Source organism: Leucoraja erinacea, chromosome 29 (assembly GCF_028641065.1).
Source record: "Leucoraja erinacea ecotype New England chromosome 29, Leri_hhj_1, whole genome shotgun sequence".
Taxonomy (NCBI): domain Eukaryota; kingdom Metazoa; phylum Chordata; class Chondrichthyes; order Rajiformes; family Rajidae; genus Leucoraja; species Leucoraja erinaceus.
The window spans coordinates 10215261-10240960 of NC_073405.1; the positions used below are offsets into that span (position 1 = coordinate 10215261).

A 25700-nucleotide genomic window follows, 5' to 3' on the forward strand; every position below is an offset into this window, starting at 1 on the left:
AGTTTGTAGGTTAATTGGCTTGGACTAAATGTAAATTGACTCTAGTTTGTGCAGGATGGTGAAGGGTCTGTTTCCGCGCTGTATCTCTAAACGTAACTAAACTAAACTTGACCTCTTCTTGACCTCTTCTGGATTTGTGACTTGATGTACGATCAAATTTTTTCTGTAGGATAAATTCATCCACAGCTCCAAGAGACCGTTGAAGAAGGATCGATGGTGGCGGAAGCAGTGGGCCATGGTTAACCGTGAGGCGAGAAGGAGCGTGTGCACTGAGGCGGAGGCACGTGAGCGAGCGTTCGTGGAGCTGGCCTGCCAGTGTCAGGCTGTCATCTGCTGCCGCGTCACTCCCAACCAGAAAGCCCTGGTGGTCCAAATGGTGAAAAAGTACCAAAGGGTCATCACGCTGGCCATCGGCGACGGAGCAAACGATGTGAACATGCTGAAAAGTAAGTCTCGTTCAGCTGAGATCGACACAAAATGCTGGAGTAACTCCGCGGGATGGGCGGAGAGAGTCACTGGAGAGAGGCAATGGGTAATGTTTCGGGTCGGGTCACTTCTTCAGACTGAGCGTCATGAGAGAGGGAGACAGAGCTATGGAAGGGTACGGTGTGAAAAGGAGAGATCAATGGGGACAAGATCAAGGAAAATGTAGAATGAAGTTCAGTTTAGTTTAGAGATACAGCGCGGAAATAGGCGCTTCGGCCCATTTGGTCCGCACCGGCCAGCGATCCCCACACATTAACGCGACCCTACACACACTAGGGACAATTTTTTTACATTTATACCAGCCAATTTACCCCAAGAAGCCTGTGCATCTATGGAGTGTGGGAGGAAACCGAAGATGTCAGAGGAAACCCACTCAGGTCACGGGGAGAACGTATTAACTCAGTACAGACAAGCACCCGTAGTCAGGATTGAACCTGGGTCTCTGGCGCTGGAAGGCAGTAGCTGTACCGCTGCGCCACCGTGCCGCCCGCTTTTGTGAAAATAAGGAAGACCCACACTGGCAATTGGTTGTCTGAAACTTATGTCTGTTTCTCTCTACATGCCACGACCATAATATCTTACATAAATGTTGGATCAATAAATGGTCGGAGACACAGGGAACTACAGGGAGATACTGGAATCTTGCGCAGACCTCAAAATGCTGAAGTAACTCAATGGGTCAGGCAGCATCTTTTGAAGCCATGTATAGGCGATATTTTAAGTTTATTGTTGTCATGTGTACTGAGGTACAGTGAAAAGCTTTGATTTTTTTGGATGTTTTCCAAACAGTTCAGATACACTATACTTAGTTGAGGCGGGTACTATAACAACATTTAAAAGACATTTGGACGGGTACATGGGCATGAAAGTTTTAGAGGGATATGGGTCAAATGCAGGCAGGTGGGACTAGTGTGGATGGGGCACGTTGGTCGGCATGGGCAAGTTGGCCGGAAGGGCCTGTTTCCGTGCCATATGACTGCTTAAAAGTATAATCAAGCTGAACGGAAGTAGGTTCCCGGTTTGATCCCAACTACCGGTGCTTGTCTGTATGGAGTTTGTACGTTCTCCCTGTGATCTGCGTGGGTTTTTCCCGACATCGTCCCGTACTCCAAAGACGTACAGGTTTGTAGGTTAATTGGATTGGCATAAGTGTTAAAACATTGGCCCTAATGTGTGTAGGGCAGTGTTAATGTGCGGAGATCGCTGGTTGGTGGGGACGCTGTGGGCCAAAGGGCCTATTTCCTCACTGTATCACTAAAAATAAAATAAATAGAACTTCACGGCGCATACTCACACACATAGTCACGAGACAGATGTTTCATATGACTCAAATCACACCGCCTGGTACTCAGTTCTTAAAGGTACAGTTACCATTTTATACACACCACGAGATGAGAAAGTGGGTTGACAGAGAACTAGTATGAACGGGTGTTACACAAAAAAGCTGGAGAAACTCAGCGGGTGCAGCAGCATCTATGGAGCGAAGGAAATAGGCAACGTTTCGGGCCGAAACCCTTCAAGGGTTTCGGCCCGAAACGTTGCCTATTTCCTTCGCTCCATAGATGCTGCTGCACCCGCTGAGTTTCTCCAGCTTTTTTGTGTAACCTTCGATTCTCCAGCATCTGCAGTTCCCTCTTAAACACAATAGTATGAACGGGTGATTGATGGGCGGTATGGACTCTAAAGTAATCTCTAAACTAAACACTTTGTGTCTTCTTTTGTCATCCAGCATATGCAGTTCCTTGTTTCCCAACTTTGCTTGCCAATGTAGAGGGAGTCGCTTTTCAAACTCTTGTATTTCTCCCCAGCTGCCCATATCGGAGTAGGGATCAGCGGGCAGGAAGGGATGCAGGCCGTCTTGTCCAGTGACTACTCTCTTGCACAATTCTACTACCTTGAGAGGTTGCTTCTGGTTCATGGCCAGTGGGCCTATCAGAGGATCTGCAAGTTCCTGAGATACTTCCTCTACAAGACCTTCACTTTTTCCTTTGTCCAAATCTGGTTTGCAATCTTCAGTGGATTTTCTGGTCAGGTAAGAACAAATTTCTCGATTAGCACAGGCGTCGGAGGTTATGGGGAGAAGGCAGGAGATTGGGGTTGAGAGGGAAAGATAGATCAGCCACCATTGAACGGTGGAGTGGACTCAATGGGCCGAATGGCCTAATTCTGCTCCTATCACTTATGAACACTAGTGACATTTCACAGCAACATAACTTATGGTTTCCCTAATCGTAAAACTTGCACATATTGGAGTCTTGGAGTTAAGGTGAGAGGGGAAAGGTTAAATAGAAACCTGAGAGGCAAGTTTTTCACTCAAAGGGCGGTGGGTCTATGGAACGAGCTATCAGAGGAGGCATTTGAGGCAAATACTGTATCATCATTTTAAAAATACACTTATACAGGTACATGGATAAGAAAGATTTAAGGAGTATGGGCCAAATGGGGGTGAATGGGACTAGCTTAATGGGGCATCTTGGTTGGCATGGAAGAATTGGGCCAAAGGGCCTGTTTCCCTGCTGTACGACTGGCTTTAAATAAAAATAGAAAATGCTAGGGATATTCAGTCGATCAGGCAGCATCTGTGGAGAGAGAATCAGAGTGAACTTCTTGGGGCAATGACCCTTCATTCCAACTATTCTAACGAAAGGTCGTCAACTTGTAATTTCCATCCTGTTTCTCTCTCCATAGGTGCTGCCTGACCTGCTGAATATTACTATAATTTATGTGTTTTTGTTTTATTGTTCAGATTTAATGGGTATTGAGGTCATTTAAGGAACTTTTGAGGGCAGTTGATGAGTTATCTGCTGCCGACACGTCACTAAAATCCACAGTTATTTGTTGCAAATAATCATGATGTGGGGTGGTTACAAAATGGGAGGACGGGAGGAGGGAGGGCCTCCTTCATACTGGATAGGGCAGGTTTGGAGGGATATGGACCAAACAAGGGCAATTGGGACTAGTGTAGCTGAGACATGTTGGCCGGTTTGGGCAAGTTGGGCGAAGGGACTGTTTCCACACTGTATCACTCTATGCCTCTAGAGGGCCTGTCCCACTGTACGAGCTAATTCAAGAGCTCTCCCGAGTTTAAAAAAAAATCAAAACTCGTGGTAAGCACGTAGAATGTACTTAGCGGGTACGTCGAGCTCGGGACGTCTCTTAGCGGCTCGTAACGCTAGCGGCAGGTACTCTGGAAACGCGGTAAGCTCGTGAAGATGTTTCAACATGTTGAAAAATGCCCACGAGAGCCCCGAGTACCTACGAGCGGCTATTACCGTAATTCTCCGAGTTCGAATCGGGGGAAACTCAGGAGAACTCTTGAATTAGCTCGTACAATGGGACAACCCCCTTAAGGGTTCCAACCTAAAACGTCTTCAGTACATTCCATCCCCATTTGCTGCTTGACCTGCTGAGTTCCTGCAGCTCATAATGTTTTCAAGATTCTAGCATCTGCAGTCTCTTGTGTCTCCGTGTTGGGTAAATGGGCTGGATTGTCCACACCTAGCCTGTGTAGCCCATAGCATCTGTCCATCTTTCATGGACCTGGAAGGGCAGTGGAACTGATTATAGTTGGGAGCTGACGGAATGGACAACGATTAGCTTATTCTATTAAAATATTTATTGAATGTAAATGATGCTCTCTCGTTAGAAATTAATAAATTAATTAGAAATATTTCATTGAAAATTGACCTGGACTGGCCATTACCTGCTAGAACGATGAGAGTGGTTTGTTCTCTGGCCCCACCATAGGCTCCAGCCCTCTTCCAATATTTGGCAATTCTGTGCAATAGTTGGGAGGAAAACTGATCTTCCTTTCCCAATTTCAAATCCATGGAGACTCGCTCTTTCAAATGTTCATGTTTGCATCTCAACCACCATGTCCAGAAATTTCAGTCCCTCTCTCCTACATGGATGGAAAGTTTTCGAAGGGTCTGTTTCCGTGCCATTTGGGAAGGATGTACTGGCTCCGGAGAGGGTCCAGAGGTGGTTTACTCGAATGATCCCAATATCCCATGAGTGGGTTGACCTGTGATGAGCGTTTGTCGGCACTGGACCTGTACTTGCTGGGGTTCAGAAGAATGAGGGGGCACCTCATTGAAACAGACAGACTAGCGAAAGGATTAGATAGAGTGGATGTGGAGAGGATGTTTCCACTAGTGGGCGAGTCTAGGTCATTATATGAATTATAGGACGTTCTTTTAGGAAGGAGACGAGGTGAAATGTATTTTGTCAGAGGGTGGTGAATCTGCGGAATTATTTGCCACAGAAGGCTGTGGAGTCTAAGTCAGTGGATATTTTTAAGGCATAGATAGGTAGATTTTTGATTAGAGCAGGTGTCAGAGGTTATGGGGAGAATGCAGGAGAATGGGGTTAAGAGAGAGAGATAGATCAGCCATGATTGAATGGTGGAGTAGACTTGATGGGCCGAATGGCCTAATTTTACTCCCATCACTTATGACCTTGTGATTCCATCTTCCAGCTTGTGCCCATTGTCCAGTTTAGCAATCGGTCTCAACCCGGCAACGTACCGTGAACTATTTTAATTTGTTATGTGGAGACACAAGGAGGCTGCAGATATTGGAACCTTAGTAAAACACAAAGTGCTGGAGGAACTCAGTGGGTCAGGCATCTATGGAGGGAACGGACAGATAATGTTTCGGATCGGGATTCTTCAGATTTCATTTATGTCTGATTGTGCTTGATTAGCTTGCAATAAATTTAACATTGTTAATTATTCCTTTGTCCAAAGTCCGTCTTTGAGCTGTGGTGCATTACTTTCTACAAAGTGGCTTACAGCTGGTTTCCAGTGGTGACGATAGGGGTCCTGGACAAGGTAAGATCTCATCGACCTGCAATCCCCAATCTCACTCACTCAGCAAAACTCTACAAGGCACAAAGTTACAGTGAGTTTACTTGAGAGAAACAGCGTGGAAACTAACACGATCATACACACCAGGGACAATTTACTATTTTTACCGAAGCCTACAAACCCTGCACGTCTTCGGAGTGTTGGAGGGATCCAGAGCACCCGACGGAAAGCCACACAGTCACAGGGAGATCGTGCAAACTCCACACAGACAGAACCCGAGGTCGGGATCGAACCCGGCTCTATCAGCTGCGCCACCGTGCTGTCTTATGGCGGAGGACTGATGTCAGGGGAGTGGGAGATACATAGATAATGAAGTGTACAGATAAGGAAGAGAAAGGTGTGAAAACAGGACAAAGGGAATGGTGATCAAGGAAATTGTAGAATAGATCATTGTTAGTTGTGACATTAGTCTGAAGAAGGGTCTCGACCCGAAACGTCACCCATTCCTTCTCTGCAGAGATGCTGCCTGTCCCGCTGAGTTACTCCAGCATTTTGTGTCTGACCTGGGGACAATGAGATGCTCTATGAAGTGTATTCGTGTGAAGTTGGGTTTACTGTCAAATGCTCAAGTACGGTGAGGTTCAAGTATCAACAAAAATCTGTATCACAGGCACAGAAACTCAGGCAACCCACACAAACATAAATAATACAAATATTTCATCAAAAATATTCTGTAAGTCAGTTAAAAAAAAGCCTGTGCACAAAAACAAGATATCAGTGGGAAAAAACACAATTAAAAACAAGTTCATGCTAGTACAAGTGATGGTCCATAGATGTTCCGTTGTTGAGGCAGGGTTAGGGTTGATTCAAGAACCTGATGGTCGTAGGAAAGTCGTTTGTTCCTGAACCTGGTGGTCAGAGAGTCATGGAGTGATTCGGCCCAACCTTCCCACTCTGGCCAACATGTCCCAGCTACTCTAGTCCCACCTGCCCGCGTTTGGCCCGTATTCCTCCAAACCTGTCCAATCCATGGGGGTCTGGGACCAAAACATATAAACTGATGCAGATTGGGTTCCAGTGCGATGCAGAGGAAATTTGAGGATAGCTCTTCAGCCTCCACGCGCCAATTCAATGGACTGAAAGGCCAACGTGCCATGTTGTACCATCCCGTTAAGGCAGTGAATCCGGAAAGTCCATGCAGTTCCTCCGAGACTGCTTGAAAATGCGAAGTATGGATCCCTTTTTAACTGGACCAGTTTAAAACCTTCTCCCAGCTAACAATGTTCTGTTCTACATTTTCCTTGATCTCTATTCCCACTGTCTTGTTTTCACACCTTACACTTATCTATGTATCTCCCTCTCCCCTGACATCAGTCTGAAGAAGTGTCTCGACCTTCTCTCCAGAGGCGCTGCCTGTCCCGCTGAGTTACTCCAGCATTTTGTGTCTAAAACCAGTCACCCATTCACACTGGATTGATGAAAAAGGGTCCCATCACAAAACGTCACCTATCCACGCTCTCCAGAGATGCTGCCCAACCCACTGAGTTACTGCAGCACGTTTGTGTTTTCTACGTCAACCCATTTTCTCATCCACTCCCCACACACTAGGGGTAATTTACAGAGGCCAATTAACCTGCAAACCAGCACAGCTTTGTAATGACCACAGCATTTTGTGTCAATCTTCGGTTAAAAACAATTCATAAGTTTCCACTTTCCTGATCTTCACCAATACGCGACCTCCAGGCAAAATCAGCAGAAGCCCAGGAGCAACTTCAACATTGACAACAACAATCAATAATAATAAAACAAATAAGTGATCAGTGGCTTCCTCCAGGCCACATCTCAGCTTAAAAGATTTGAGCACAAAATGAAATAAAAGCTCATTAAAAATGACCATTTAATAAAATAAATAAGAGGGAAAATGCTGCCGATATAAATTAAACAATGAAGATTCCCTCTTGAGTTCTGAGTGTCTGCCTGCGATGCTGCAAGCAAGCAAGATTTTGATTGAACCTGCTCCTCACCCTGCTTGTGCATACGACAATAAACTGGACTTGAATTCCGAGCAGAGCACAAAGTGCTGGAGGAACTCAGCGGCTCAGGCAGCATCTGTGGAGAGAATGGACAGGCGACGTTTCGTGTCGGGGCCCTTCTTCAGACTTTGACTTGAATTCTTCCATTTCACGGAGATCTGATTTATGGTGTAGGAAGAAACTGTGAGGCTGGTTTAAATTCGAAGATAGACACAAAGTGCTGGAGTAACTCAGCGGGACAGGCAGCATCCCTGGAAGTCTGCAGAAGGGTCTCGACCCAAAACGTCACCCATTCCTTCTATCCAGAGTTGCTGCCTGTCCTGCTGAATTGTTCCAGCATTTTGTGTCTATCTTCGGTGTAAACCAGCATCTGCAGTTCCTTCCTACATTTTTAATCCGATTTATGGCTCATCTCTTCCCACCAAGAGGTGGCAGTGTTGCACAGACCATGGCCATCATGGAACAATCAAACCAGGGCTTCAAGCCACACCGAGCTAGGAATATAGGCTCAGCGTTTTGAGTTTGTGCTGGTCGGATGGCTGTGTTGGCAGCTTTAGCAGTAAAACTTTAATGAAATGGAACTAAAAAGCATTCATTTTCATTCATTTCACTTGGCGGGGAGCTGACTTCAGTCAGATTATCTACTTGGGAAGAGTACAGTGAAGATTTACATTAATGTTGTTGCCAGGACTGGAGGACCTGAGCTGTAGGGAGACTGTTGGCAGGCGAGGACTTTATTCCTTTGAGACTGAGGGATGATTTTACAGAGGTGTATAAAGTCACCAGGGAAATAGATAGGATGAATGCACAGTCTATTATCCAGCGTTGAGGAATCATGAACCAGAGGACATAGGTTTAAGGTGAGAGGAGAAAGATTTAATAGGAACCTGAGGGGCAGCTCTTTCACACAGAGGATAGAAACATAGAAACATAGAAATTAGGTGCAGGAGTAGGCCATTTAGCCCTTCGAGCCTGCACCGCAATTCAATATGATCATGGCTGATCATCCAACTCAGTATCCCGTACCTGCCTTCTCTCCATACCCTCTGATCCCCTTAGCCACAAGGGCCACATCTAACTCCCTCTTAAATATAGCCAATGAACTGGCCTCGACTACCCTCTGTGGCAGAGAGTTCCAGAGATTCACCACTCTCTGTGTGAAAAAAGCTCTTCTCATCTCGGTTTTAAAGGATTTCCCCCTTATCCTTAAACTGTGACCCCTTGTCCTGGACTTCCCAAACATCGGGAACAATCTTCCTGCATCTAGCCTGTCCAACCCCTTAAGAATTTTGTAAGTTTCTATGTAAGGATGGTGGGTATATGGACCGAGCCACCAGAGGAGATAGTTAAGACAGGTGCAGGTACAGGTTGTTGAGGCAGGTACAACACACCTTGGTGCAACGTGGGCAGTGGAGACTGGTGGTGGGTGGTAGTCGTCGGCCCCCCTTCTTACAAAATTCTTAAGGGGTTGGACAGGCTAGATGCAGGAAGATTGTTCCCGATGTTGGGGAAGTCCAGGACAAGGGGGACACAGCTTAAGGATAAGGGGGAAATCCTTTAAAACCGAGATGAGAAGAACTTTTTTTCACACAGAGAGTGGTGAATCTCTGGAACTCTCTGCCACAGAGGGTAGTTGAGGCCAGTTCATTGGCTATATTTAAGAGTTAGATGTGGCCCTTGTGGCTAAGGGGATCAGGGGGTATGGAGAGAAGGCAGGTACGGGATACTGAGTTGGATGATCAGCCATGATCATATTGAATGGCGGTGCAGGCTCGAAGGGCCGAATGGCCTACTCCTGCACCTAATTTCTATGTTTCTCTCTCTCCTTTCAGTGCTGTCGCTTTGTCTCTGCAACACGGCGTGGCTCTGTTTCATGACGGGGTACGACTCCATGACTAATTGTTTGACCCCCCCAGTGTACAACGCTGTTCTCCCTGTGACCGTGTGGGTTTCTTCCAGAGTGCTCCAGTTTCCTCCCTCATCGCCCGTTTGCAGATTGATTGACCTCTGTAAATTTGCCCTCGTTTAGTTTTTTTTTTTTTTTTAATCTAGAGATACAGAGCGGAAAAAGGCCGAGTCCACACAGACCAGTGATCCCCGCACACTAACACTATCCTACAACACACTCGGGACAATTTACATTTATACCAATCCAATTAACCTACAAACCTGTACGTCTTTGGGGTGCGGGAGAAAACCAGAGATCCCGGAGAAAACCCACGCAGTCACGGGGAGAACGTACAAACTCCATACAGACAGCACTCGCAGTCAGGATCGAACCCGGATCTCTGCCGCTGTAAGGCAGCAACTCTACCGCTGCTCCCCGCTGCGTGCCGTCCCCTCACACCCTACGTATGTACGCACTCTACAAACTGAGGGGAATTTCCAGAGGCCAATTAAAAGTGTGATAGTGTTGAACTAGTGGTGATCGATGGTCGTCGTGGACTCAGCCGGCCGAAGGGCCCATTTCCAAGCTGTATCTTTCAATTCAATGACGAAAACCTCGGGACCAACGCCGTCCATTTCCCATGATAAGTTTTCGGAGTGTGTCACGTTTTGAGTAATGTTATTGACGTTTTCCCAGCTTCTAACTCTGTCTGGGGTTTTTTTGGAATTACAGGACATGAACGACGTTATGAGTATCAGGTGTCCTAAACGCTACAAAATTGGACAACGGAACGAGCTATTCAATTACAAGATCTTCTTGGTTACTATAATCCATGGCCTTCTCAGTTCATTCATCATATTTTTTATACCGTATGGAGCATTCTTGGAGGGAGTGGGCCAAGATGGCACAGGTTATCAGGTTATGGCAATGGCCGTTGGTACGGGAGTAGTGATGACTGTTAACATTGAGGTAAGCCCATGATTAAAGATTACCCTGTACAGCAACGCTAAGTATCTTGTAGACAAATGTAAATACTTGCCAAACCATGCCAGTGGGTTCTGTACCTTTTCATACCTCTATAGACAGACTGAAGAAGGGTATCGACCCAAAACGTCACCCATTCCTTCTATCCTGACTTGCTGAGTTACTCCAGCATTTTGTGTCTATCTTCGATGTAAACCAACATCTGCAGTTCCTTCCTACATTTTTCATACCTCTAATCTCCCTCTCCCCTGACTCTGTCTAAAGGAGGGTCTCTGCCTGAAACGTCACCATTCCTTTTGGCCGGAGATGCTGCCTGAGCCGCTGAGTTACTCCAGCATTTTGTGTCTGTCCTCGGTGGGTGATATTGTTAGTTAGAGCAGGGCTTAAGAATTGTGGCTCTCACAACTCTTCACATTTGATCCGCCAATCTCATCAATGTGGCCGATCTTCTGCCTCCAAGCTGTTTCACCGCCCATTCTCTTGTCTCCAATTGTCTCATGATCTCGGCTTTGAGTTCTCTCGACACTGGGGACATTACTGCAGGCAGCGCCAAAGATCCGCAACCCTGTGAATGGAGAAGTTCCTCCTGAGCTCACCTACACACAAAGGGAAAAAAAAATCTGCAGCAGCATGAGATGCTGTAAACCCTTGAGCCTGAACTAGCAATATAAGGTAGACACAAAGCGCTGGAGTAACTCAGCGGGTCAGGCAGCATCTCTGGAGAAAAAGGATTGGTGACGTTTCGGGTCAAGCCCCTTCTTCAGACTGAACATAGAGAGTAGGGAACTGGAGGAAAGAAAAGGGCAAGTCCTTACCTCGACCACAGATTCTGGCCTTTTCCTTCCTAGGTACTACATTTTCGGGGAGACTTCCAGGGTGAATTCCAACTGCATTCTCGAAATTTTGTCCAGAATAAAAGTTTTGCAGGGAAGTTGGTGGTGGACCTGTACCTTCGTACTTCGAACCACCACCTAAACTCCCTGCAACATCAGAAATCACCTTGACTATAATCTTTTAATCCTTTGGTATACGACCTCATAATGTCGCGGGAGGAGGAATTTCTTTAGCCAGAGGGTGGCGAATCTGTGGAATTCATTGCCAGAGATGGCTGTGGAGACCAAGACATTGGATATTTTAAAGCGGACATTGATATTCAGAAAGTATTCAGACCCCTTCACCTTTTCCACATTGTTACGTTACAGCCTTATTTTTAAATGAATTAAATTCATTTTTTTTAAATCATCAATCTACACACAATGCCCCAGAATTAAGAAGCGAAAACGGGTGTTTAGAAATTTTTGCAAAGTAATTAAAAAGAAATAACTGAATATCACATTTACATAAGTATTCAGACCCTTTGCTATGACACTCAAAATTGAGCTTCGGTGCATCCTGTTTCCATTGATTTTCCTTGAGATGTTTCTACAACTTGATTGGAGTCCACCAGTGGTAAATTAAATTGATTGGACGTGATTTGGAAAGGCACACACCTGTCTATATAAGGTCCTACAGTTGACAGTGCTTGTCAGAGCAAAAACCAAGCCATGAACACAAAGGAATTGTCGGTAGACCTCCGAGACAGGATTGTGTCGAGACACAGATCTGGGGAAGGATCTAAAACAATTTCTGCAGCATTGCAGGTCCCGAAGAGCACAATGGCCTCTGTCATTCTTAAATGGAAGGACTTTGGAACCACCAGGACTCTTCATAGAGCTGACCACCTATCCAAACTGAGCAATCAGGGGAAGAAGGGCCTTGGTCAGGGAGATGACCAAGAACCCGATGGTCACTCTGACAGAGCTCCAGAGTTCCTTTGTGGAGATAGGAGAACCTTCCAGAAGGACAACTACATCTGCAGCACTTCACCAATCAGTCCTTTATGGTAGAGTGGCCAGACGGAAGCCACTCCACAGTAAAAGGCACATGACAACCTGCTTGGAGTTTGCCAAAAGACATGAGATACAAGATTCTCTGGTCTGATGAAACCAAGATTGAACTATTTGGCCTGAATGCTTAGCTTCACGTCTGGAGGAAACCAGGTACCGCTCATCACCTGGCCAATACCATACCTATGGTGAAGCATGGTGGTAGCAGCATCATGCTGTGGGGATGTTTTTCAGCGGCAGCAATTGGGAGTTGAGTCAGGATTGAGGGAAAGATGAACGGAGCAAAGTACAGAGAGATCCTTGATGAAAACTTTCTCCAGAGCGTTCTGGACTTCAGACTGGTTTGGAGGTTCACCTTCCAACAGGACAATGACCCTATGCACACAGCCAAGGCAACGCAAGAGTGGCTTTGTGACAAGTCTGTGAATATCCTTGAGTGGCCCAGCCAGAGCCCGGACTTGAACCCGATCGAACATCTTTGGAGGGACCTGAAAATAGCTGTGCATCGACGCTCCCCATCAAACTTGACAGAGCTTGAGAGGATCTGCAGAGAAGAATGGGAGAAATTACCCAAATACAGGTGTGCCAAGCTTGTAGCGTCATACCCAAGAAGACTTGAGGCTGTAATCACTGCCAAAGGTCCCACAACAAAGGGTCTGAATACTTATGTAAATGTGGTATTTCAGTTATTTATTTTTTATTACTTAGCAAAAATTTCTAAACGCCTGTTTTCATTTTTTTATTATGGGATATTATGTGTAGATTGATGATAAAAAAAATAATTTAATCCATTTTAGAATAAGACTGTAACGTAACAAAATGTAGAAAAAGTGAAGGGATTTGAATATTTTCTGAATGCAATGTAAGTTCTTGATTACGAAGGGATTCAAGGGTTATGGGGAGGAAGCAGGAGAATGTGGTTGAGAAGGAAAAATAAATAGCCAGGATCAGATGGCGGAGCAGACTCATTGGGTCGAATGCCCCAATTCTGCTCCTATGTTTTATGACCTTATGGTCTCCCAACTCTGTAAGCTACACACTCTGGTGTCAACTGTTGCCACGTTGACTAGAATTGGGATGCCAAGTATTGGCGCGATTTTTGCGAGAGTTGCGTGTCATTTTAAAAGTACCATTTATTTAAATGATGGTGTCTTTGTATGAAAGTGTAAGTACTAGTAACATCATCTTCAATGCCCAAATGTTTATCTTACGAAAGTTCCATGCTTAACAATTCATTCTCTGAACAGGTAATGTTGGATATTTCCTACTGGACTGTTCCTTCCTTGTTGGCCGTCACCATTGATTTCATTCTCTATTTCTGCGTGACCTTTATGACTCAGAGCAATTTTCTCTCTCGGAGGAATCCGCAGATGTTCCAATTCAACGGTAAGGCATCCATTGGAGCCGTTCATCTGTACGGTTCATAATGTACCCAATGAGTTGTTATATCACTTGGCTCAAATGTCGACTTACCGCAGAGAAAAGATGAGCAGTGTCGAATCATAGCGTGGAAACAGGCCCTTCAGCCCACCTTGCCCATGCCAACCAAGATGCCCCATCTACGCCAGTCACACCTGCCCGTGTTGTAGGCTGATGCTTTACTTTTGGGCTTTTTACCCATTTCTACAGCGGTGATTTTATTTAAAGTTTTTATTTAAAGTTTAGCGTTGTCTGCCATTTTCTGAAGCATCATCTTTGTAGTCTAAAGTGAATAAAGTGAAGCTTCTTAGCAGCAGTCCTTGTGAATGTAGCACATACCAGCACATCATATCAAGGGTGTCAGAGGTTATGGGGAGAATGGGGTTAAGAGGGAGAGATAGATCAGCCATGATTGAATGGTGTAGACTTGATGGGCCGAATGGCCTAATTCTGCTGCTCTCTCATGAATATGAGCATGTCGCATCTTTCTTCCATTTAACGAACTATAGTTTAGAGAAACAGCATGGAAACAGGCCCTTTGGCCCACTGAGTGCATGCCGAACAACAAATTCCCATTCACACTAGTTCTTTGTATTACTACCTTCTCATCCACTCCCTACACACTAGGGGGGCAAATCAGCAAGGACAATTAACCTACCAACCTGACCCCCTTTGGGATGTGGGAGGAAACCGGAGCACCCTTAATAAAAACCCCACGTGGTCACAGGGAGAATGTGCAAAGTCCATACAGACAGCGACTGAGGTCAGGGTCGAGCCTGTGTCTTCAGCGCTGTGAGGCACAAGCTCTACCAGCTCCACCACTGTGCCACCTTCATGGTCTTGCATGGTGTTGGGTTTTAAAGTATTATGAAAACTAGTTCATACTCTGTTTAGCTATCTGTCTTTTAGGACAATTGTGAATGAAGAGAGGCATGTTGATGAAATAGTAAATGCAGTCTCAAAGACATGTCTGAGCTTTCACGATCCAGCGTCCATAAGAACCATCAAAGTCTGGATGATTTGGCATAGGCGGTGATGATTATTTGCTGTTCTAGTCGCTCCAGGCAGGAACGTCACGGATTTAGTAGGGACAGATGAAGGATCTTGTGTGTAGGAAGGAACTGCAGACACTGGTTTAAACCGAAGATAGACACAAAAAGCTGGAGTAACTTAACGGGTCAGACAGCGCCTCTGAAGAAAAGGAATAGGTGATGTTTTGGGTACATCAGATTGAGTTGATTGTCACTGAGAACCACAGTGGCACAGCTGGTAGAGCTGCTGCCTCATGGCACCAGAGACCGAGGTTCGATCCCGACCTCGAGTCCTGTCTGTGCGGAGTTTGTCTTTTGTTTTATTTATTTATTTATTTTTAATTTATTTTTATTAGAAGCAATTGTACAAAGATTAAACATTCGGCATCTAAGATTATACAATTATTGTACAGCTTCATTTTTAACCTTATAACCTGAAAATGAAAAAAGAAAAGAAAAAGAGACCAATTAAAGGAAAAAGTGAAAAGTGAAAAGATAGCTCGAAAAAGAACAAAGGAAAGACCCCTAAACTAAAAGAAAGGTGGAGATATACCTGCCCCTCGTCCTCTTCACCCACCTCACCCAGCCCGGCATCGGATTTGAATTTAGATTTTTATTGCACCATGCTATTCTTGTAAGAATTCGGTGAAGGGAGTCCATGTCTTGAGAAATTGATCTGATTTTTCCCCCAAGACAAGCCTAATGTTTCCCAAATGTAGTGTCTCGGACATGTTTGTGATCCACATCTTCACTGTAGGGACTGTTGTCTGTTTCCAAAACGTAAGTATTAGTTTTTTCGCCGTTATTAGGCCATAGTTAAGGAATCTGTGGAGTTTGCGTGGCTGATGGCGTGGGTTACCTCCGGGTTGTCCACTTTCCTCCCACATCCCAAAATGTGCGGGTTCATAGGTTAATTGGCCCTCTTGTAACTTGCCCCCTGGTGTGTGGGAAGAAGATGCGAAGTGGGATAACATAGAACTAGTGCGATTGATATTCAGCATGGGCCAATGGGCTGTTGGCCATTCCATATCTTTCAAACAAAAATTAAAACAGAACAGTCGGTGGTCCATACTCCAACTGTGATATTACCAGAGCTGGAAGGATGGGCATTCAGCAGTGAAGGATGAGCAGAGAACATAGAACAGGACATCGGAAGAACAGGCCCTTCAGCCCACACCATCAGTGCTGAATGTGGTCAATGATTATTTTATTGTCACATGTAGAGTTAGAGTGAAATACATTTTATGCATGCAGATCAGTAAGACTATCCCCGTACATAAGCACAATCGCCCCAGTTAGTGCAGCAAACACAGAGCAGCCCACTGAGTCTATATACAAGAGGCACCATTTTACAGTCCCTGCTGCAGCTGGCCACAAAGGCCCATTGCAACCGTCTCCTCCTCCATTCCGGTCGTCCCTCTTCACGCCCGGACCTCCATCCCTTCATTCATCGGGGGGGGGGGGGGGGGGGGGGGCTCTGCAGCCGATGTCAAGGCCAACACTTATCTACCTGCACATAATCCATCTCCTACTATTCCCTGCATGGCCATATGTCTATCCAATAGTTTCATAAATGCCACTTTGATTGCTTCTAAATTTGTCCAGTCTATTGCTGTGGTTCACATATCTCTCCATAATGTGAAGGGAAGAATAGCAAGTGCATTCTTGACACTCTGGTCAACCTGAGGAGTACCTTCAGCAACAGACTGGTTCCACCAAGGTGCAGTACAGAACGCCACAGGAGATCCTATTTCGCCATGGCTATCAAACTGTACAACTCCTTCCCCTTCTGTGGTGGGAATAGACTGACACCAAATCTTTGCACATCACCCCAATCCTTTCCACTCGTCACTTTAATTGCATGTTTCATGTATTTTGTGTTTTTATGACTGTTGGCAGATTAATTTCCCTCCTGGGATAAATAAAGTCCTATTGCATCGTATCGTTCTAAATGTTGTTGATTTGCTTTTCTAGGTGCAGCAGCGTATGCTTTCAAACAACCATTATTTTGGCTCACCATCCTGTTGGTTGTCGCCATCAACATCATCCCTTCTCTTACAGTTCGATTTATTTTACACTGCTTTTACTCCAAAGATGCTGGAATTGTAAGTGCTGGCGATTTGAATTGTTCTTTAGTCGGGTATTTGTTTACAGTTAAGAGGAAAACACGTGCAAGCGATGTGCCTTCATTGGAAAACCATTGCCTGTTTTCATTGTTTGATTGTGGATAAAGGAAGTGCTAACACACTACTTTCCTCATAATACGCTCTCCCAAGGTCGGCTAATTGGAGGCTAGAAACTTGGGAAAATAAGACCAGGGATGGACTTCGAGACTTCTCCACCATTCAACATGAAACTGGTTGAACTTCCAACTTTTCTCCCCGTATCCGCCTCTCCTTCCTGCCTCTAGAAAAAATACGTTGATTTGGTTTCAACTCTTCTAGTGGCAGTGGGTTCCACAGGTTCACCCCTCGCTGGGAGAAGAAGACATGCATCCGCCGGTGAACTCATGTCTGGGAGAAGAAATTAATCCTCATCTCAAACTTTAGTGATCTTGACCCTTACCCTTAGATCGTAACTTGCCCTCCGCCCAGGAGCATCTCTCCTGCATCTAATTTGTCCAGTCCCATTGGATGTTTTATGAGATTCCTTCTTCTAAACTCTCGTGAATTGATCCAATCTCTCTTCATAAGCCAGAGAGCCTCAGCGATTTGTCTGGGTCACTCATGAGTCAAGAGTGTTTAATTGGCATATCTACTGACAACGGAACAATAAAAGTCTGCCTTGCCACAGCAGAACAAACCAGTAAACACAATACTCATAGATAATATGCAATCAACTAACAGTGCAGAAGCACTGTAGATATGGTTAAAAGCTCCAGATTCCCAGGAGTAAATATCACCAAGACTTCTCCTGGACCACCCATATTGAAGCAATGGCCAAGAAAGCATTCCAATGCCTCTACTTTCTTAGAAGGCTTCGGAAGTTTGGCATGTCCCCAACAACTCTCACCAAGTTTTACAACTGTGCCATAGAAAGCATTTTATCAGGATGCATCACAGCATGATTTGGGAGCAGCTCCGTCCAAGACCTCAAGAAATTGCAGAGAATTGTGGACGCAGCCCAGACTATCACACAAACCAACCTCCCTTCCATTTATACCTCACAGTTGCAACCCATCCACTGCCTCTTCTCCCCTCTCCCATCAGGCAAGAGGTATATTAGTGTAAAAACGCACATGTCCAGATTCAGGGACAGTTTCTTCTCAGCTGTTATCAGGCAACTGAACCATCCTACAAACAACTAGAGAACAATCCTGAGCTACTATCTACCTCATTGGAGACCCTCGGACTATCTTTGAATGGACTTTACTGGACTTTGTCTTGCACTAAACATTATTCCCTTTATCATGTGTCTGTACAATGTGGATGGCTCGATTGTAATCACGTATTGTCTTTCCGCTGTCTGGTTAGCACGTAACAAAAGCTTTTCACTGTACCTCGGTACACGTGACAATAAACTGAACTCAAACTTAACTCGATAAAAAATCAATAAATTAATAACCTCAAAACTAGTGCAAAAAGCCCCTCAGCTGAAGCAAAGACAGTCCATAGAAATTCATAAGAGAGAGGAGCTGGCCAAGGTCGACTGGAAAAGGATCCTAGCAGCAATGACGGTGGAACAGCAATGGCAGAAATGTCTGGGCATTTTCCACAGGATGCAGGATCATTTCATTCCAAAGAGGAAGAAAGATTCTAAGGGGAGTAAGAGGCAACTGGCTGACAGGAGAAGTTAGGGATGGAATAAAACTAAAAGAAAAGGTGTATAACATAGCAAAGAGTAGCGGGAAACTTTCAAAGGCCAACAAAGTAACAAAAGGGCAATACGGGGTGAAAAGATGAAGTAAGAGGGTAAACTGGCCAAGAACATAAAGAAGGATAGTAAAAGCTTCTTTAGGTATGTTCAGAGAAAAAGATTAGTAAAGACAAATGTTGTTCCCTTGAAGGCAAAAACAGGTAAAATTATTATGGGGAACAAGGAAATGTTGAACAAGAGTTGAACAGGTACTTTGGTTCTGTCTTCACTAAGGAAGACACAAACAATCTCCCAGATGTACTAGAGGACAGAGGATCTAGGGAGACAGCGGAATGAAATAAATTTGCATTAGACAAGAAATAGTATTGGGTAGACTGATGGGACTGAAAACTGATAAATCCCCAGGGCCTGATGGTCTGCATCTCAGGGTACTCAAGAAGGTGGCTCTACAAATCGTGGACGCATTGGGGATAATTTTCCAATGTTCTACAGATCCAGGATCAGTTCCTGTGGATTGCAGGGTAGTTAATGTTATCCCAATTTTCAAGAAAGGAGCGAGAGAGAAAACATGGAATTATAGACCAGTTAGCCTGACATCGGTGGTCGGGAAGATGTTGGAGTCAATTGTTAAAGAAGTAATAACGGCGCATTTGGATAGCAGTAAAAGGTCCAAGTCAGCATGGATTTATGAAGGGGAAATCCTGCTTGACTAATCTTCTGGAATTTTTTGAGGATGTGATAAGTAAAATGGATGAAGGAGAGCCAGTGGATGTAGTGGATCTGGACTTTGAGAAAGCCTTTGATAAGGTCCCACACAGGATATTAGTGGGCAATATTAGAGCACAAGGTATTGGGGGAAGTGTATTGACATGGATAGGGAATTGGTTAGCAGACAGGAAACAAAGAGTAGGAATAAACGGGTCCCTGTTAGAATGTCAGGCAGTGGCAAGTGGAATGCCGCAAGGTTCGGTGCTGGGGCCACAACTATTTACAATATATATTAATGATTTAGATGATAGAATTAAAAGTAACACTAGCAAATTTGCAGATGACACAAAGCTGGGCGGCAGTGTGAACTGCAAAGAGGATCCTAGGAGGTTGCAGAGTGACTTGGACAGTTTGAGTGAGTGGAGAGATGCATGGCAGATGCAGCATAATGTACATAAATGTGAGGTTATCCATTTTGACGGCAAGAACAAGGAGGCAGATTATTATAGTCAATGGTGTCAGATTAGGAAAAAGGGAAGTGCAACGAGACCTGGGTGTCCTTGTACACCAGTCACTGAAAGCAAACATGCAGGTACAGCAAGCAGTGAAGAAAGCTAATGGCATGTTGGCCTTCATAACGAGAGGATTTGAGTATAGGAGTAAAGAGTTCCTTCTGCAGTTGTACAGGGCCCTGGTGAGACCACATTTGGTGTATTATGTGCACATTTGGTCTCCAATTTGAGGAAGGACATCCTTGCTATTGAGGCAGCGTAGGTTCACGAGATTAATCCCCGGGATGGCGGGACTGTCATATTAGAAAAGATTGGAAAGACTGGGCTTGTATTCACTGGTATTTAGAAGAATGAGAGGGGATCTTATATAAACGTATACAATTATAAAAAGACTGGACAAGCTAGATGCAGGAAAAAATGTTCCCAATGTTGGGGGAGTCCAGATCCAGGGCCACAGTCTAAGAATAAAGGCGAGCCATTTAAAACTGAGATTTGTGGAATTCTCTGCCACAGAGAATTTAAAAGAGAGTTAGATAGAGCTGTAGGGCCTAGCGGAATCAAGGGATATGGGGAGAAGGCAGGCACGGGTTACAGATTGTGGATGATCAGCCATGATCACAATCAATGGCTGGTGCTGGCTCAAAGGGCCAAATGGCCTCCTCCTGCACTTATTTTCTATGTTTCATAGTTGAGGTTAGAGTTGAGGAGCCTGATAGTTGTTGGGAAGAAGCTATTCTTGAACTTGGTGGTTATGGTTTTCAGACTCCTGTACCTTCTTCCCGAAGGGAGGAATGAAATGAGAGCATGGCCAGGGTGGTGTGGGTCCTTGATGATACTGACTGCCTTTTTGAGGCAGTGCCTGCTATAGATCCCTTTAAGGGTGGGAAGTTCAGTACCAGTCTAAGAATAAAGGGGAGGCAGTGTACCTATACTCATCTTTGCAGCTTTATTGGGGAAGGGGAACTCATTGCATCTTTCAAAAATAGCATTGTTGGAGAATTGGATCTCGATAGGTTAGACGTGGAGATGATGCTTCCTCTCGTGGAAGAATATAGATTTAGGGGGTCATCTTTAAACAAATAAGCAGGTGCCCAATTAAGATGGAGATGAGGATTTAGGTTTTTCTCTCACAGTGTTGGAACCCTATTCGTCAAAGGCTTATCGAAGCAGATTTTGTGAATGTTTTCAAGGCAGAAGTAGAGAGATTCTTCGTAAACAGGAAACAAGTAGTTAGGAATGTGTATTTTTGAGGTTGCACCCAGCCTCAATGTTGTTAGATGTCAAAGCAGGCTGACTCATATTTCTGCTCCTAAATTATACGTCCATAAGTCAAAGCGGAGCTGAGAACCACTGGATCCTCACAAACTCCAGGCCCCATCCATGCATGTTAAGCCATGCACATCAAGCTGAGTTATAAAGTCATACAGCACAGAATCAGGCCCTTCGGCCCAACTCGCCCATACCGACCATATAACCATATAACCATATAACAATTACAGCACGGAAACAGGCCATCTCGGCCCTACAAGTCCATGCCGAACAAATTTTGTTCCCCTTAGTCCCACCTGCCTGCACTCGTACCATAACCCTCCATTCCCTTCTCATCCATATGCCTATCCAATTTATTTTTAAATGATACCAATGAACCTGCCTCCACCACTTCCACTGGGAGCTCATTCCACACCGCCACCACTCTCTGCGTAAAGAAGTTCCCCCTCATATTACCCCTAAACTTCTGTCCCTTAATTCTGAAATCATGTCCTCTTGTTTGAATCTTCCCTATTCTCAAAGGGAAAAGCTTGTCCACATCAACTCTGTCTATCCCTCTCATCATTTTAAAGACCTCTATCAGGTCCCCCCTTAACCTTCTGCGCTCCAGAGAATAAAGACCTAACTTATTCAACCTATAACCAAGGTGCCCCAACTTCACCAGTCCCACCTCCCCACGTTTGTGCCCATATCCCTTTCCTGTCCTTGGAGTCATACTGGAGGTCAGATTAACCTGAACTCACCATTGAATACAATGCTGATGTGCTGGACAGAGGGCTGGTTAGACTTTGCATCAGACCGGCAGCTTTGTGTCAGAGAGGGCTGGCGGATGTACGAAGGGTTAACTCAGATCGTTGACCATTTGGGATAAGGTAAGTCCTGGTAAATGTTGAGCCACTTCATGTAATGTTCAGTTTATTTAGTTTAGAGATACAGCGCGGAAACGGGCTCTTTGGCGCGCCGACCAGTGATCCCCGCACACTAAACCGATACTACACACACTGGGGACAATTTGTAATCTTTACCAAAGCCAATTAACCTACAAACCTGTACAGCTTTGGAGTGTGGGATGAAACTGGAGCTCCCTGAGATAACCAATGCAGGTCATGGGAAGAAGGTACAAACTCCATACAGACAAGCAACCTGGGTCTTTGGGGCTCTAAGGCAGCAATCCGACCAACCATCAAGCCTCCCCAAATGGTTTTAATCCTTTTAAGATTTACGATTATTTTTTTCATATGCAATCTAAAGTGAAAATTAAAGGTTTAAAGAACAAAACCGGTCCAAGTCTTTGACTGCAGTGATGTGTTAAAGGCTGAAGATAGACACAAAATGCTGGGGAAACTCAGCGGGACAGGCAGCATCTCTGGAGAGAAGGAATGGTGACGTTTCGGGTCGAGACCCTTCTTCAGACCCTTCTTCCCAGAGCCTGAAGAAGGGTCTCGACCTGAAACGTCACCCATTCCTTCTCTCCGGAGTTGCTGCCTGTCCCGCTAAAACCAGCATCTGCAGTTCCTCCCCACACATGTTGTAGAGGCTGTCAGGTATCCCAGGCCAGGGTTTGTGCAGAACATTGACTGTGTGCCTGTTTATGTCATGGATCACTCTCTGCCTCATGGGCATTTCCCCAGAGTGGATTATCAGCCTGGTCGGCAACCTGCCCCCAGAGAAAGGGAACAATTTGTCACTGTCTGGAATCTGCCATTTTGCCAGCCTCTCCATATTGTCCTTGCCAGACCTAGAGTCATAGTGAAAACAGGCCCTTTGGCCCAACCTTCCCACATCGACCAACATGTCCCATCTGCACTAGTCCCACCTGCCTACATCTTGCCCATATCCCTCTAAACCTGTCCTAGCCATGTACCTGTCCAAATGGTACCTGCCTCAACTACCTCCTCCGGCAGCTCGATCCATACACCCACCACCCTTTATGTGAAAAAGTTACCCCTTGTGTTCTTTTTAAATCTCCCCCCCCCCCCCCCCCCCCCCTCCCACCCCCCACCTTAAAAACCTATGCCCTCTGGTTTTCGGTTCCCCTACTCTGGGCAAGAGACTCTGTGCGTCTATGATCTATTCCTGATCTGTTCACCTCATGATTTTGTACACCTCTGTACTATCACCCCTCATCCTCCTGTGCTCCAAGGAATAGTCTTAGCCTGCTCAACCTCTCCCCATAGCTCAGGCCCTTGGGCTCTGGCAACATCCTTGTAAATCTCTGCACCCTTTCCTGCTTGTAAAGACTCCCGTCTCCTGCACTAGTATCTGACATACATTTCCATTCGACACAGTGGTCTCTATAAAGAACAATATTGTGCTTCTGAGCTTAAAATGGAGTTAGAACTACCAGGTTAATTTAGAAGCATTGCATTTATTTAAGAGTCAAGTCATAGAAACATAGAAATTAGTCAAGAGTGTTTAATTGTCTTATGTGCCAAAACAGAACAATGAAATTCTTACTTGCAGCAACACAACAGGTCTGTAAACACAGAACTCGATTGATAACAGAATAAAAGAAACCCAAATAAGTTCAATAAATTAAAAAAAACAACAATATTAGTGCAAAATATTAGTTGGTGTTTGTACTGTTCAATAGCCAGAGGGTTGGTGCGGGGAAGTTGCACCTGAACCCTGAGGTCACCTTTATTCAGAAAGCATTTACCGTATTCAGTTGTTCAGCAATGCTAAATGTAACTGTGGGCTGGGTACTTCATACACTCGTTCACTGTGATAGAACTCCTGTTTGGCAGACAATCTTCTTGCAGCACGATCGAGCGCCAGAGGCCTGGTCTTGATCCAGACCTTGGATACTGCCTGTGTGGAGTTTGCACGTTCTCCCTGTGACGACACGGGTTTCCTCCAGATGCCCCTGTTTCCACCCACGTCCCAAAGACGCGTGGGTTTGTAGGTTAATTGGCCCCCTGCAAATCGCTCCAAAATGTGGATGGAAACTGGGATAACATAGAACTAGTGTGAATGGGTGATCGGTGGCCAGCATTGATTCGGTGGGCCGAAGGTCCTGTTTCCATGCTGTAACTCATAACCAGATAACGGGTCAACATCTGTAAAGTGTAACCAGATATCTACATAAGTGGGTAGGAAGGAACTGCAAATGCTGGTTTAGACCGAAGTATCTCTGGAGAAAAGGTCTGAAGGAGGGTTCCGACCCGAAACGACATCTGTTCCTTTTCTCCCAAGATGCTGCCTGACCTGTTGAGTTGCTCCAGCACTTTGTATCTATCTTCTACATAAGGGGGAATGGTTATTCTAACAATCGCTGTCACCCTTTCTGGTTACCTTCAGGTAACCTACGAGGACCTCCACAAAGCTGGACGAATGATGGACGATAAGACTGCTCATTTCAAGCGGAGTTCAACGTATCGGCGCTCAAGCTACGCGTTCTCCCAGAACAAAGGCTTTGCCAATCTCATTACGTCTGGAGTGAGCCTACGGAAGAAAAAGACGTCTTTGCAATCAAACTCTGGGCAACCTACGCCCAACTGACAAGAGTAGGCGAAAAATTTACAATTCTGATGGCATTATGATGTTACGGAGATGCTGGAAGATATTGCATTCCCATTAGATGAGACACAGACAATGTGAAGTTGGTTGGAGGATTTTTGACATAAGCCTTTGGCAATACTCTGTATTCCTTGCTACGTGAAGGTAACAGTGCCTTTCCCTATAATTGCCTTAATTAGAGAGTCGTGGAGTACAGAAACAGGACCTTCAGCCCACCAATTGTGAACATAGAACAATACAGCACATGAACGTGCTGAACATGATGCCAAGATAAACTAATCTCCTCAGCCTGCATGTGTTCCATATCCCTGCATTTCCATGTGCATGTCTAAATGCCCCCTAAATGACACTATTGTATCTGCCTCCACCACCGCTAGCAGCTTGTTCCAGCCAACCCTCTGTTCCAAAAACATGTCCCGCACATCTTTACACTTTGTTCCTCTCACCTTAAAGCTAAGCACTCTAGTCTTTGACATTTCCACCCTCACATGGTCTAGGAGCAGAATAATGCCATTCGGCCCAACAAGTCTATTCCGCCATTCAATCATGGCTGATCTATCTTTCCCTCTCAACCCCATTCTCCTGCATTCTCCCCATAACCCCTGACACCCTTGCTCATCAACAATCTGTCAATCTCCACCTTAAAAATACCCATTGATTTGGCCTCCACAGCCGTCTGTGGCAATGAATTCCCTGGGAAAAAAGGTTTGGACTGTCCAAGGTATACTTTCATAATAATATATACCTCCATCTATACCTTTCATAATAATATATACTTCTCTCAGGTCTCCCCTCAGCCTCTGACATGCTCTATGTTTAAAAAAAAAACTTGCCCCATACATCCCCTTTACACTTTGCCCCTTTCACCTTAAAGGTATGGTCTTTAGACTTTGACATTTCCACCCTGGGGAATAGGTTCCGCAATCGAGTGCTTTCTCTATAACTAAAAAGGTGCCGGTATGCATATTGTTCTTTGCTGTTGGTGTCCAAGGCGGAATGTTGTCCTGTAAGCCGCTTAAACTCTTTAAGGGCCGGACCACCTAATTTAATTAATAAATTTTAGATTTTAAACTTCAGTATCTTTTTAAACTTCAAATCTTTTTTATAATATTAAAAAATTCTATCAATGTGAATCTCAAGTTTCTAACTCTTTAGAGGCGCTGATATGTTATACTGAAGCGTACCTTCACAAGAAGCAGCGCTGCCTGTTGCCACAGGGATGTGGATCATGTCGGGGTTAGTTAAGGCGACCAGGCTTACTGGGATTTCTGTCGGGAGTCTCACAACATTCATCGCGTTCCAGGAAGTTACCTCCATCAAGTTCTCATTTTTCGCCGTCGCT

General features: G+C 45.0%; 1 protein-coding gene across 6 annotated transcripts in view; it reads left to right on the forward strand.

Annotated features, from left to right (window-relative positions):
• The window catches only part of LOC129711145 (phospholipid-transporting ATPase IC-like), a 108238-nt gene extending 82747 nt beyond the window's left edge, over positions 1-25491 (forward strand). For 5 of the 6 annotated variants that reach the window (XM_055658577.1, XM_055658576.1, XM_055658578.1 and 2 more), the window contains 7 exons: positions 170-446; positions 2295-2518; positions 5234-5317; positions 9947-10183; positions 13332-13470; positions 16509-16639; positions 24140-25491. In XM_055658577.1, coding sequence (XP_055514552.1) covers positions 170-446; positions 2295-2518; positions 5234-5317; positions 9947-10183; positions 13332-13470; positions 16509-16639; positions 24140-24340 — 1293 coding nt within the window. In that variant the 3' untranslated portion in view covers positions 24341-25491. Of the gene's footprint in view, positions 1-169; positions 447-2294; positions 2519-5233; positions 5318-9946; positions 10184-13331; positions 13471-16508; positions 16640-16810; positions 21273-24139 lie in introns of those variants that run through there. The other variant, XM_055658581.1, reaches the window with a different exon arrangement.
• The last annotated feature ends 209 nt before the right edge of the window (positions 25492-25700 follow it).